The sequence below is a fragment of the Eublepharis macularius genome, chromosome 13 (genome assembly GCF_028583425.1).
Source record: "Eublepharis macularius isolate TG4126 chromosome 13, MPM_Emac_v1.0, whole genome shotgun sequence".
Classification (NCBI taxonomy): Eukaryota; Metazoa; Chordata; class Lepidosauria; order Squamata; family Eublepharidae; genus Eublepharis; species Eublepharis macularius.
The window spans coordinates 53,743,675-53,759,027 of NC_072802.1; the positions used below are offsets into that span (position 1 = coordinate 53,743,675).

Here is a 15,353-nt window from a genome sequence, read left to right on the forward strand (position 1 = left end):
ACAAGATTAGAATCTACCAACAGCTCCCCAACGCCATTTTATCTCTCTCTTTTTCATATACCCCAGTTTACCATAGTGGTGTCTATATGCCTTATGAATTATTCTGAAATAGTCATTCCTTCTTGACTATATGCCCACAATCGCTGATGCTTTGTGTACAGTGCAACAGAATGAGTGGTACAGTCCTGACATGACAGAACAGACTGTACCATTTCAGACTGCAAGTAGGGGAGCCACATCTTTGGTCGCCATGGTACATTTCAAAAAGTGTTTCATCACAGCATAAAATGACTTGGCATGTTTTTGTGGTTTGCTTGCACAGAGAGGAGGTTTTATGTACTGGATTAAAAAATGCCACCTCCGCATACAACTCCACCTAGTAACTCAGAACAACCACTTAATTTTTCAGGTGTTTACTAAGTGTAACGTTGCAGCCATTCAACACATTAAGCAAATAGAGAAGATAGACTTCTGGACAGTACCATTTCAGGCAACATATACAGGAGATTAATATTGTTCACTGCTCCCCACTCTGAATTTAGTAAAACTTTAGCATAGCAGTCCCACCTTCTGTTGCATACAGGAGTTTCCACTGCACTGGGAGGCAAGAAAAATATTGAATTCTAGCACTCAATTCATCCAATTTTGTAGGTCATTTCTGAGAATTCACATTGTAACTATGGAAAAGGAAGAGTGATCTATTATGAAATTAGCAGAGGTTCTATATCACTTGGGTGCTGTATAGATAGCAATTCCAACTGGCAGCTGCCTTTGCTCAAAACCAAATGTCTCTCCCTAACACACTGTCTTTTAGAAAGGAACATAAGTTTTCCTAGTGGGAAACAGGAGAATCCCTCAGCACTTCAAAGACTGATTCTTTGGTTTTGCTCCAAATAGACTTTTCCCACCAAATTTTAACCCTTCACTCGAACATATTTCTCATCCTGTCCAGTTCTCCATTGCATTAGCTCTCGGAATCACAGTAAGTGGTCAAACTAAAGCCACTGGGGAAAATGTTTGGGATGCCCTCCCAGCTAATAAAATACTTAATGAACGTCTCCCATCAGGATAAGAAAAGGCTTAAAGAAACCTGGCTACGACCAAACCCTGTGCAAGCCCCACTCCCAATCCCATGTATGTTTATCTCAAGAGTTAGTCCCCTTGAGTTCAGGGGAGTTCACTCCAGAAAAGTGTAAATAGATTTTATCCTTACGGTGCAATTGATGCATACTTACTTGGAAGTAAAGTGAACGCGGCTTACGTCCAAGTAAGTAAACACAGGTTTGGGCTGCAGGAAATCCACTGATGTGCAAGGCACGTGCTTAATACGTTTATAAACTACATGTGGTTTCTCAGCAGTAAATTCCACCTTATTGAATAGGGCTTTCACCCAAGTAAATGGGTACAGGATTACAGATTATTTCTCGTCTGTGGAAATCTATGAGGCTTTTAAAGATTTCATTTAGGTTGGATTGCGTCCTTGCTTGTAGCCCCAAGCCTCCGCCTGGTAGCTGTTAACAAAATCCCCACCCCCACGGGATTACGTACCATTTATTATCTGCAAATTTGTATCTGTGGTCATCAGAGGGAACAATATCCATCAACAGGATGTACTTGGTCTTGGGATTGAGTCCTGTGACTTTCACTTTGTAACTGGGGAACATACGCCTGTAAATAAATGAATGAATAAATAAAAGATATAGCAGGACTGGTAAAGAGTCCCATTGATCTCCCAAGGGGGAAGCGGCGGTTCTGGAGCAGCCACGGCCCCTAAGCATAAGCTTGCAACGTCCCTGTTCTTCCCAAGGTCCCAAGGAGTAGAGTTTAGCGTCCTCCCAATCACGCGTCCCTGGAGGGTCTATTCGGTCTATGCAGTTATGCTTGGAAGAGCCCAGCCTTCTGCGCGCTTAGCCAGGAGTCGGAGCTGTTTCATGCTGCGGGTCTTAGCCCTGAGCAAATGCACGTAGGGTTGCCGCGTCATTCATTTCCTCTCCACCGATCTATCCTCCCAGAATGGCGATTTTCAGCTATTCAGAATTAGATTCGACACTATTTGAAATGGTAGGCGACATGCTAGCTTCACGTTCACGCACGAGCATGTTCATACTTGTGCCTTAGGAGGAGGGTGTATCCTCTCTCCCCCCCCCAGACCCCGGGGAGGGAATTGAACCCCGAAGAGTGGCAAATAATTCACACGAACTGCATTTGGACAGGGCATTCCCCAAATCCAAGATAAAACCAGACCTCAGCACAGCTGACATGGTTCTCCTATTTTATCCTCACAATAATCCTATGAGGTCGGATAGCCTATGCGCTCATCTCCTAATGAGTTTCGTGGAGAGCAAGGATCTGAATGCGGACTCCCTGTAGCTTAGTCCAGTACTCTCATGGATCGCAAACTTTATGAAGTGGGACTTATTTCTAAGATCACTCTATTTCTCAGGACCCACTTGGTGAACTTCCGGGTGTTTTCCTCTCGCCAGCATACAACTCAGGAATTTCGTCTTTGGGGATGCAAAAATGAAATTAACAAACCCTATGAGGAGCGATCTCCACCGGCTCTGTCTTTTAAAACTGTGCTTCCCGGCTAACATTGCTTCTCCCTGTACTTGAGCGTCCTGGATGTCTCTTGTAGAGACACTCACAAGTGTATATTTTATTCTTCTTTCATTTTTAATACTTATACATGTATAGCATCATTGAGCAATAGACAACGTTTTACGGCTATTACATAGAGGGAAACCCAAGGGCAATCAAACTTCCCAGCCGACCCACCGCGAGAGATCGTCGGAGAACAACTATACAGCACACACCGTCTCTCTTAAGAAACAGCTGCTAGAGCACAGGGGCTGTCACAAGTAGCGAAAGACAACTGGAGACTCTGGAATGGTTAGTTAATGGTTCAGGCTGCGATCCTATGCACACTTACTGGGGAGTAAGCGCCATTGAACAGAGCTAAACATACTTCTGAGTAAACACATATAGATTTGGTCAAGCCGTTACTGTAATAGGGCGCGATCCACCGGAATCAACGTGCCTAAGATCGAGGCTGTGACAATCCTGCCACGATCCATCTATGAGTGTTCCTAGGCGAGCAAGACTAGGGAACTCTCCCGGGCTGCTATTATCGCCAAAAGTCTTCCGCCACAAATAGAAACCCGGACAGAAGAATGATCAGATCTTGCATGGGGGATGTGGAGTGCATTTATGTTGGATAAGTATTGTTGCAGAGCAGAAAATTATTTGTACAGCATATCAAGAATCACAGACACATGTGTGTTCAGCTTCTAGAACAAATGTTTACTACATATAGGGAAAATAGGGTACAATGCGATAAAATAAAGAATAGCTAACTTAGCTCCTACAGCTTTACATCCTGGTGATCTAAAAGTAACGGTCTAACTAACTGGAAAGCAATGGCGTTGGAGAAGAGGAAAGCATGTCAATTGTCCCCCAGTAAAACTGGTCAGCCAATAATCAATCCAAGATCTGTTCATTAAGCATGCAAATCCCCTTTTACCCTGGCGGGAAGAACAACTCCACGTGTAACTGGTCTCAGGCAAACTAGTTGTCTCTAACTAAACACAAACAAATGAACTCTTTCATGACTGAAGAGAATGACACTTGTAAAAATCCCAACAATTTAACAGACGAGATGCTGGCATGAGATATCATGGTATTTAGGACGAGATTTTAGAGCTTTATGAAACCTGATTTACAATTTGCTTTATCTGTTTGGATAAGCTTCACCTCCCTCCCCCTTCTCTTTCCTGTTTTCTTTCTTGTTTTTTTCTTTCATTCATTTTTACCCCTCCCCTCTCTATTTAGGGTTAGGGACGAAGGTGGCTTTACGGCAGAGAAAATGTTGTTTGATAGTAAGTGTTACATGTTATATATATATATATATATATATGTATGTATGTATGTATGTATGTATGTATATATGTATATATGTATATATGTATATATGTATATATATGACAACACGGTTTTTTACCCCCCCAAACCCCTCCCTGCAAATAGAAAACCGGCAAAAAAGGCGGTAGAACTTCTCTCTCTGCTATGCTTATTTTCTCTTTGCATGGACTTTTTAAAACATGCAGAAACATTCGGCTCTGGAATCTTTTGCAAATGGTACAATTCATCCCACCCTCTCAAGGCTTTCCTACTGCATTATCCCGCCCTTTAAATCACATCTTTAAAACCCAGCCTCACCCTTCACATACACTGCTCCTTCCACATGCCCGCTCTCACACTCACGTTAAACATTAATGGAAACACGCCTTCCAAGTAACTGTAGGCAAGTGAGGTTTATTATTTTTACATGCCAGCCTTTTTTTTTTGCTGGTATATTGCGAAGTCCCTGGTTCGAATGTCTCCTTGAACAGCCGTAAGCAAGTCGAACTATTTCAACCTACGAAAGCAACAGTGGCGAGACTGTATATAAAGGCACGTCTTAGAAAAAAGACATATATAGAGACATCTCAGCCATCGCAAAGATTTGGTTCTTATCATCTGATTCACTTTGGGATCTATGATCCTATGTGTCTCTTAAACCCACCTTTCGGTCTCTCCAGAACTTAACTTTTCTCCCATTTTCTTCCCTGAGAATGAGATTGAATTCCAGGTAATGTAATTTAGACTTTATTAGCACATCCAAAATTAGTAGCGAAGTAAAGCAGCCCAAATCAGAACTTGGGGGTTTCAACAGGAAAAAGTAGCTCCCACTTAAATGAACGGGACTTTTTAAAAATTCAGTTTTTGCTGGATTATAACCCAATCTATGAGCCCTGGGCTAGTTAGAACATGTTACGGTTTATCCTGAGCCTTGGTAGTGGAGAGGCGTTTGCGCCATTTGTTTCGCCTTATTAACCAGACGGTCACTTCCAGGAGCTCCCAGAGGATGCCAAATGGCAAGGATCGTTCTGATTTGCTATACCAGTAACCTGGGAAGAGGGTTGCCAGCTGCCGAATATCAGTTGACTTTATATTCCAAGGGCTGGAGTTTGCCTGTGCCCCCCCTTCCCCCCTCTTCCTTCTTCAGAAGACCCCTCTTCGTTTCAGAATGTCTCCAGATCAAACTCAAATAAGAGGACAAAAACGTCGCCCAGGATGCTTCTATTATGTACAGTTCCACTCAAAATCAATGAATGCCTGCGCATTCGCAGCTGCCTTACCGGAAAAAGGCACCAGCTACGCCTGTCAATCCATACCTCTGTGGAGTTGTAGAATGTGACATGTGGTTCTCCCTCCCCCACCAACAACCCCTGCAAGATAGACTGCAGTGGAAGGAGGAGGCTAGCTCGGGGTGAGTTGCGGAGCTATGCAGCTTGGGGGAATCCTAGTCTAACGTTCTGTGGACTGCGCCACGCAGGTTTCCAGTTTCTTGTACTGACAGTACGCAAAATGATCCATCAGGAAGAAAGAGAAGGGGTGCAAATCACAGGGAGTTCCTCTGACTCTAGCCATGACTTACTGTAAACTGTCTTGGGATGGGGGGCGGGGTCTGGTCTGCTTTGCTGGAGGAAAGAGGGTAGAAGCATTTAAAAACCAATGAATAAGTAATTCCGAAAAGCCCTAAAGTGTTCTAGCAATGCGCAATGTGAACTTAATTTCGCAGAGATCTCCCTTGCGTCTTTGCGGAATCAGCCCTTGATTTCTACCATCCCTATCACAGGATCTGGTTGCACAGCAAACAATCTTGTTGGTCCCTAAGGTGCCACTGGACTCGAATCCAGCTGCAAACCGACCGGCGTTTATTTTGATTTTATTTACTTTATTTATACCCCACCTTTCTCAAGATAGCAGACATCCTTCTCCTCACCCCCTTGCTATCCTCACAACAACCCTGTGAGGTAGGTTAGGCCCGAGTGTGTGTGACTGGCCCAAAGTTACCCAGCAAGCTTCCCTTGGGTGGAATGGGGATTCGAACCTGTGCTCCAGATGCTAGTCCAACACTCTAACCTCTATACAACGCGTTCTCTCCCTTGTGAATGCCCAGCTGAAATCAAATGGGCACACCTCCTAGATGGATAGTTTTACATCTAAAGAAAAACTAAACCAACACAGTTTTACACAGTTTATATAATAGATCTGGTTTGTTTGCGGAACAAACCAGATCTATTATATAATAACAAGGGGCTTTTAGTTAATAGGTTACAATTCATCAAAATCATCTAGACAGCAGGGCCGTTTTCAATACTACTTACTCGTGGGTAAGCACGCACAGTATCTGCTGGTTACCCAGCTGCAAGCCTCTGAATGTTTGCACGTGCCATGACCTGAAGAAAAATGCCCTGTCTCTTTAAGAGAGGCTTAATAGGATGCATTTTACTAGGTGTATAAAAAGCTTCAACTGCCCGCTTCCATACATTCAGGTTATGTTAAGGGAACAGGAGGAAGTTTTCCCCTTTCTTCCAAGCCAGTGGGTAATCCTACTGGTGAATATTCCCTTGATGTATAAATAATACAGTTATATGTGTTAATGTAATTGATATTATTGCACGTACACAATATATAGGTCTGAAATATATATTGTTAGGGGGATTGGACAAAGTACTGGAGACACGAGGATTCAACTCCCTGCCAGTTATTGAATTTGGGTCAGTCACTCTCATTCAGCCTTATCCTATCTCACAGAGTTGTTCTGAAGATAAAATTGAAGAGGGGACCGTCTGCCTCCCTTTGAGTTTCTTGGAGGAGGGCAGAATAAAGTGATGGTAAAGAAAGAACCAGATTTGTGAACTGGTCACATCACCACAGACTCCAGGACATTAAGGAAGGAAGGAAGGAAGGAAGGAAGGAAGGAAGGAAGGAAGGAAGGAAGGACAAGGTCCTGTAAAATGACATTTACTTGAAGTCCTGACCGGGATCTAAGGAACTGCGAGTTACTTCCAGGAGCTTTAAATAGCCCCCCGCCCTGCCCCCACGAACAACAACCAGCACACTGCTTAACAAACGGTTTTGTTTGTTTGGATTAGGATCTGGGAGACCCAGGTCCGAATCTCCACTCTGCCATGGAAATTCCTTGGGTGACCTTGAGCCAGTCATACTCTCTCGGCCTAACCTACCTTATGGGGTTGTTGTGAAGGTAAAATGGAGGAGAGGAGAAGGATGTGAGCCGCTTTGGGTATAAATAAAGATTACTTTATTTAGTACAAAAAGAGGTCAGGGAGGTGTAGATAAGAATCTGCATCTCCAGGAAGGGGAGTGGGGGGGGGATGGAAGAGCCAGACTTTGAAAGAGAAGTCTAAATTTCCAATGGTTCTGAGCAAGCCCCATGCATGGAATTAAGAAGCTCTTGCCAGACGCCTCCAATTCCCAAGACTCATGAAAAGGAACATTTTACAAAATAATATCTTGAATAAGTGTCGCTGTAGATGCCAAAGATCCAAAAGGCATCTTAAAGACTGATGGATTAAGACAGGAGCCTTCATGAACCCTTCACCTACTATGACTCTGAGGATGCATTGGATTCCAGTACATGAAAACTTCCCTCACAATAAATAAGTAGCAAAGTGGGCAGTAGCACCTTTAAGACTAACCAACTTTATTGGAGCATAAGCTTTCAAGAACCACAGCTCTCTGATGATGCATCTGACGAAGAGAGCTGTGGTTCTCGAAAGCTTATGCTCCAATAAAGTTGGTTAGTCTTAAAGGTGCTGCTGGACTCTTTACTATTTTGCGACTACAGACTAGCAGGGCTAACTCCTCTGGATCAATAAATCTTTAAGGTGCCTCAAGAATAATGGTGTGTGCCTGCGCCCCATGTGTTGCCATGATTCTGCGATCCTAGGCAGACGAACCAGTGGGCTTAGAATGGAATAAATCTGCATAGCGTTGCAGTGTAACTCAGCTACCCCGCTGAAATAAGAACCCCTTGGTAGCAATGACGAGGACAACAAAAGCAGAACAGTAATAATAGTGATATTGTAGCAGCTGTTGTTAATTCTTGAACATAAACACCGGTGTGTGCAGTCTTGGATTCAAGACCAGTTCTTGCACCTAGGAAGTAAGAGGTATGGGTGAAATACAAAACCCAGCGTACTGGGAAAGAGCTACTTTATACTGAGCTAGGCTATCAGTCTATCAAGGTCAGCGTTGTCTACTCTGGCTGGTAGCAACTCTCCGGATCTTTCACAAACCCAGTTCCTGCTCTTTTTATAACTAGAGACACCTCAGGACTGAAGCTGGGACCTTATATATGCCAAGCAGATGCTACCGGTGAGCTGTGGCCTGGGGTCTTATTCCGGGGCTGTCAGAAACACTGGTGTATGGTATGTGAAACAAACGGAAAGTTCCTGATCATGGAAAAAAGAGTGACCGTCTCCAATTATTTAATTTATACGAATCGTTTATATTCCGCCTTTAGTTTTCGAAACACCTCTTAAGAGAAATCTTCAAGGACCGTGACGAAAGACATGATATTTAGAGCCCCAAGCAAATCAGATTGCCTGTGTGCTCAGCAAATACTTCTCGGCAAACCTCTGCATTTCATGTAGTAATTTAAACTTTAAAACATGTAAACATGGGAGAAAGTGCTACGGGTGTTCATTATTTTGAAAATATTACTTTTGAGTATTCCGTTGCTCTCCAGCTCTCACGGCTCATTTGAAGAAAAAAGAAAAGAAAAAAGAGGGATGTGATCCAACTAAAATTGAACGCGCGTGTAACGCAATCCTATCCATACTTAGACGCCTTCATACCTTAGACAACTCCGTGGATTTCAGTGAAAATGTGGTTTAAAGGTGGTTAACTTCGTTTAGATTGGGGCCTTAAGAGTTAGGCGCGATGATCCCACAAGAGTTCCAAAAAAGAGAGGGGTGGGGGTGGGGGGAGAATGAAATTGATCTTAACTCCGTAAAGAAACAAACAGGAACCCTTTCGATGGTTGTTGGGGGTTTTCCGGGCTGTATTGCCGTGGTCTTGGCATTGTAGTTCCTGACGTTTCGCCAGCAGCTGTGGCTGGCATCTTCAGAGGTGTAGCACCAAAAGACCTTTTGGTGCTACACCTCTGAAGATGCCAGCCACAGCTGCTGGCGAAACGTCAGGAACTACAATGCCAAGACCACGGCAATACAGCCCGGAAAACCCCCAACAACCATCGTTCTCCGGCCGTGAAAGCCTTCGACAATACAAGGAACCCTTTCATTTGCCTCCAAATATAGACTACGCAGGAAACTGAGCCTACAGAATGGACTGTACCACTTCAGACTGCATGTGGAGGGATCACATTTTAGAAAGTTCCCCTATGTTTAAAAACTCCCTGAAAGTAGAAAATCAGCACAGCAAGCAAAGACCCGGAGGCAGAACCGTTCTCCTTAATGTTCTAAATTTCTGTTTGCAGGGACCTTTGTTATGCGAAGGAGCTTTCAAAGACGGGATCCCTCCCCCCGCAGTTTAAAATGGTGCTGTTCATTCTATTACCCTGCCACTCCATAGCTATTCTGCACGTGTAAAATGGTGCTGTTATTTAGAACATCCCTGGTTCAAATTTCATCTGTCATATGAACTGGCCCCAACTCTCTCAGCCTCCCATCTACAATATAGGGGATAATATCATTAGCCTACCTTACAGTGGTGTCCTAAGAAAATAAGTGACAGGCTCGGTACACTGACAGCTCTGTAAGGTATAAATGCTATGAATTCTGCTGGGTCAAAGTCAAGCATTATCTGCAGTAGGAGTGCTGCTGTACCGTTTGACGCCAAGGTCTCTCTCTTCATTCCAGCCTCTTATTTTGTCTTCACTGTGCCCTCATTTTATTTGTATTATTTGTATTGCATACTTATCGTTTCTATTGTATTCTGTGTATTGCATTATTATTTTTATTGCATCATCGTTATTTTTATTCCATTCTTATTTATATTAGACCAGCGGCCTCAAAAGCTAGAAGAGCTGTCCAGAGCTCTGAGAACCCCTCTTTAAAGCCAGAGGTTTTTATTGAGAAGTAAACCTTCCCAGGTGGAAATGATTTACTTCCAAGCAAGTAAGCCTGGCTTTGCCTCCTCCCAGGTGCCTGGTTCTCTCTCATAAGACATTCACATCACCTCCCACACTCCTTACTTCGGTTCCTTGAAATACCCTTGTAAAATGTCTTTCCAAAGATAAATATTTTCAATATTTGTTTCGATTCTGGGCATACTCCTTGATGCTGATCTCGGTCTAGGCCCGTCATGGAATATTCCGGCCAAGTCCCTTTGGAATGCCCAGTGGGACTCGTGCAGAAGTCCCTAGTGGGCCGTGCCCATTTTTGTTTTCGTGGGAAACTGTCAGCTATTGTTCGCTTCTATTGATAACATTTCCCCCTCTGACCCCCTCCTACAAGTTGCCTGCCAATATCCATACTAATAACAAAAAGAGGGTTCCTCTGGGATCCAGAAAATTAATAGAAATATATATGAATGACAACAAGTGTATACTATCCAGAAGTCCACTTGTCATTCATACATATTTCTATTTTGTACTATTTCTATTTTGTGCTATACAGAACCAGATATAATATTTACTGATTATAAGGAAAGCATTATGGAAGTTGGATAAGATTTGTATTTGTATTTATAATTGTATTTATTTATTTATATGTATAGAGCACGTGAAGCCCATTGCACTTTCTATAAAGATTGTCTAAATTGATACCCTGTTTCTACATTTATCTGTAGGGTTCCCCTTGGTTGACGTCAACATCCATAAGCAGACCTGTCTAGAGACCACCCCTCTTACCTGCCAGCTTTTGTGATGATCATTTCCGTCCCCACGTCGTGAAATTTCAGCCACAATTCCCGTTCGTGCAGGAACACTTTGATTCCCTCCATGCCCTGGAAGAGGAGAGAAGAAAGTAATCATATAAGCAGACAAAATTAAACTATCCGGGAAGCCTTGCGCTCCCCGCTCCCAATGAAGAAACCCATCTCAGCAGGAAATGAAAAGGCTGGAAGGCTGGGGCACAAAGATGGGGCCGTGTCTTGAGTGGGGAAACAGGAGGGAAGAGACCTGGGTTCGAATTCTTCCGCAACCGAACATACCTCGCAACATGCCTCACAGGGCTGTTGTGAGGATATAATGAGGAACAGGAGAGTCATACATGCTTTTCTGAGCTCCTGAAAAGGCCTCATACAGATATAATAGATGTCCTTAGAGCCTTTTCATAGCTTGCACTTTTAGTTACATGCCTAAGGTTGTGTTGTTGTTGTTTTTTTTGTAAAGGCTGCAATTCAATACACAATGGGCCGAGAGCCCCACTACTCAAACATGCATAGTATGAGCATCACACGTGTACACATAACCTGTGGAAAGGCAGTTAAAAGACCTGTACCCTGTACGTGCACTCACGAGGTGCACTCAGGTTGGCTGCGGCTCACTTTGAAGCCGCCATTAGCGACCAACTCTAGCTTGTTCCTGCGTCTCTTCTGAAACGTCTCACTTCCCACACAGCTGCACTCCTTTTTCTACAGACTTGGAAAGTTTGCACCGAGATCCTGCGCCCAGAAGGAAGTCCCCTCTATGTGGCGAAAGGAGCCCGCGGCTTTATTTGGTTGCGACCCTCCGTCTTTTCCTGCCTTCCAATATTCTCTTTGGCCAAGAGAGCCTCCGCAAGAACGGTGCTGAGGTGGCGGGTTTATCTCCCCAAATGGCAACGACTGGACATGAGAGAGCAGGAGGGAGGGGGTGCGCGGGGGAGGCAGATAGGCAGCCCGGCTCATGTTCAAAGAAGCCCGGCCGCTGGGGCCAGAGATCTGCCCAGCGCCAGCGGTCGTGGGAGCCGCTTGTAACTCCCTGATAGGAGCCGGTCTGATAGGCTCAGAGCCAAGAGCATCAAAATAGAAGGGGCTATAAAGGGATCGGCGAGCTGGGCCGGGCAGGCGCAATGAGTGGGCCAAGGGGGAGAGGGCCTGGCAGGGGGGAGGGCAGGGGGGAGGCCCGCAGCTTGAAGCCTTACAGAGGGACAATGTTGGCACCCAGTCTAGCCAGAGAGAGAGAGAGAGAGAGAGAGAGAGAGAGAGAGAGAGAGAGAGAGAGGATAAATGTTGCCATCCCGGCAGCCTGCTGTAGTTCTCCAAAGGCACAATCCTTCCTTACTCTATTTCAGCAAGATCCGGGTCTAGTGGTACCTTAAAGACCGACTAGATTTCCAGAGTAAGAGCTTTGGAGAATAAACCTGAGGAAAGGCGTTTTGATTCTCGAAAAACTCATACCGTGGAAATCTAGTCGGTCTTTAAGGAGCTCCTGGGACCAAACCTTGCTCTTCTCCTACAGACCAACGCGACTACTCATCTGAAACTATATATTTCAACAAGATGTTCACTTAACTCCTTTCTACTTTCCTCTGCTGCTACTGATGATGATTTGTGTTGTTGTTTTCCACCAATGGGCATGTACAGCATGCATACACAAACGCACAAACACACAAGAGCGCAAAAATGTTTCAAAGACAGCCACACCAGATCGGTTCTAGAATGCGCACACCAGGATCGGGATTACAATTAATAGGACCCGGAGCTCCCCGCTCCGTTTAGGATTGGGGCCACGTCTATTCCAAAGTTAACAGGAGTTTAGCTCCAAAGAATTGTGCCTAGGGTTGCAGTCCGAGTTTTTTAGTAGATTCCTTTTAAATCTACTTACTTACGACCCAAACTGCTACCAGCAGAAATGACACCAATAAAACCGACGATTATAGCTTTTCGTTCTGTGTTTAATGTTCTGTTACTCCCGTTCAGAACCGAAACAGCCGCGAGAAAAGCCACTAGCTCTCCGGCCTGGCCCTCAAACTGGTTGTCTGTCGCGTTAATCTGGCATCGATCAACAGAGGGATCCAGTTTGGCAATCCCATTGCCAGGTCAGCTTCATCCTGAGCGATTGTTCTCAGGAGCCAACACTGAAATTGTGCACAACACACACAGGCTTAATCTCAATTGGGGGGGCACCCTGCCCCTCTCACAGCTGAGAGTTTGGGGGACCCGAAGAAACAAGTTTTTGGGACCCGCTGAGTTTCTGTGGAGCTAGCAGAACCTCCTCTGGAATAGGTTTGCATGGGATTCAACCACGAGTGATTTTAAAGGCCGCCAACGGTGAATCGAGTTTTGCTTGCAAACTTTCCCCCCAGAGGGCAAGTGGGTCCATCGAGGGGAAGCTTCAAGTTCGAGACTCTCCTTCCCTCCGCCGCTCCTCGATCCGGATAAACTACCCAGCAACCGTACAATTCTTTTTTAAAAAAATCTTTTTCGATTTTGTTTTAGTTCTTGGCTGCTTTGAAGCAAAGCCTTCAGATCTGGAGTGTGAAAGGAGCGGGGGCGCTACCGCATTACTTTCTCTTACTCTGTAACCTTAAAAATACTTTATAAGTCGAGAGGAATGGCCAAGTCATCCCCATGTCAGAAGAAAACTCCCTGTCGCAAATCCATCCCCACGTATCTCTTTCCTGGGTCCTTCGACTTACTTCTCCATCTGCAAACTGCAAAGTCCAGCATTTGTAAAGGAGGTGATCGCAGAGCCAAAGGAACAGAGAAGGTTAACTCTTTCCCCAGCAACGCCTAGAGGAAATATTTTTTTGCCAGGGAGCGGGGGAGGGGATCGGTTTCGAAAAACTAAGCAACAGATGTTAGGACGTCAGAACAGATCGAGCCAGAGAGTCTGGCAGCCTCTGGCGGGACTGGTTGGAGGCTCTGTGCACACACCCAGGCGCGGGGGGTGGGTGGGTGGGTAACGTTTTGCTCTTGGTGCCCTTTGCAAACATGCATGTCGGTCCAATAACATATACTCCGGTGTGATTTTCTTATATCTAACTATTTCTTCAATTTTGTATTGGATTTCTGCTGGTTTTAAGTCTTCGCACATTTGTATGTATATGCTACATGCCTATTGAAATGTCACTGAAATGGACTCTATTGCCCCACACTGTGTAATCCGTCTTGTGTCTCAGTGAGAAAGGCGGACTATAAAGTCAATAAATAAATAAGCATACCATAGCTTAACCTAGATACTCCCCACTCAACATTATGTCGTCCTAGAGGCAACCACAGTAGTTAAAGATTGGTGGGGGCAGGGGGATTGCTCTCTAATCTGATCTGGTGGTTGAGACCATAAGCCCGGGAACTGCAGTTTGTTCGGTGATTGGCTGAGGGAGAACATAGGGCTCTAAGTCGATGCCTTGCTTATTGCTACCAGCATGAAACAACCGAATTCGTTTTGTTATCGGAGGTAGAGAATTCGCAGGGCTTGGCCTCCGCTATTCACATACGAAAATCATTCCGCTGTCTTTGTATGCTCAGTCCCATTTGGACTCCGAACCCCTGCCTGATGCTTTGAAGCTACCTTCAGTTTGAATTGTCTTAAAGTGCCTGGCCTTAGATTTCCACTAGCAGCCGTATTATGATTATTATTACAGCCCTATAATCCATACTTGTGAACAATTACGATTAAGTGGAATCCGAACCTGTCAGGCCCCCTCCCCCTATCAAAATACGCAGCAGCCTGCAACACCCCTCCCCCCCCCCCCAAATCAGCTTACCTGTTGGGTAAAGGCGGCCTGGGGTGAGGAGGGTTGCTTGCTGCTGGCCCCCAGTTGGCTGTCCGGCTTGCCTTCGCTGGCCAGCTCCTTCGTCTCCGATTCTACTGGCGTGGATGGGAGCCCGAAGCCTTCCTCGGCATCCGCCATCTTCTAGGCTGCTGAGCCCCCCACTGCCTGTACAGCACACGCACGCAAGGGCACACAAGAGGAAAGAGAAGGCGGTGGGTCACGGCAGGCCTGGTACTCACAGGGGGAAACAGAGAAGAGCTCGCCAGACAGTTGCCCGGGGTCAAGTCACACTGGGGAAGGAGCTTTGACCAGAAGAGAAGCCAGAGCTTGGAGTGGCCTAAGGAGACCCAACGATGTACATTCAGAGGAAGTAGGAATCAAAGCCGGGCCTCGCCGGTCGAGCAGGAAGCCCAAGAAGAGAGGTCGCTTTAGGGGGTCCCTGCCTTTCCTTCATCTGGCTTTCTCCTATAGCCGTATGGATACACATAAACTCGTTTAAAAACTACCAGCAGGTGTCTTTTTCTCTAAAGGCCAGGTATAGCGATGACGCTGCAAGCCCCCCCCCCTTACAGCCTTCTATATGCATTGAGGTCAATGAGCAGAGAAGGAAGGAAGAAGGTTTAGGATTGCACTGCAGCGTTGCCTCCAAGGAGCACACGGTTCTCCCCCACCACACTTTCCTCTATATGCACTGGGAAGGCAAGATTTCATCGCCTCTTAATGCCTGTCCTTTACATGGATATTATTTATGTAGCTTGTCTTCCAATAATCTAAAAGCTGGATGACTACAGTCCTAGAAATACTTATTTGGGAGTAAACCGTTGAACTCTGCTAGATTTA

General features: G+C 45.2%; 1 protein-coding gene across 1 annotated transcript in view; it reads right to left on the minus strand.

Annotated features, from left to right (window-relative positions):
• Positions 1 to 14,651, minus strand: part of TBX5 (T-box transcription factor 5) — a 54,940-nt gene extending 40,289 nt beyond the window's left edge. The window contains exons 1-3 of the mRNA XM_054996698.1: positions 14,505 to 14,651; positions 10,721 to 10,815; positions 1,549 to 1,668 (exon numbers count right to left, since the gene is read on the minus strand). Coding sequence (XP_054852673.1) covers positions 1,549 to 1,668; positions 10,721 to 10,815; positions 14,505 to 14,651 — 362 coding nt within the window. The remainder of the gene's footprint in view (positions 1 to 1,548; positions 1,669 to 10,720; positions 10,816 to 14,504) is intronic.
• Positions 14,652 to 15,353: the final 702 nt, after the last annotated feature.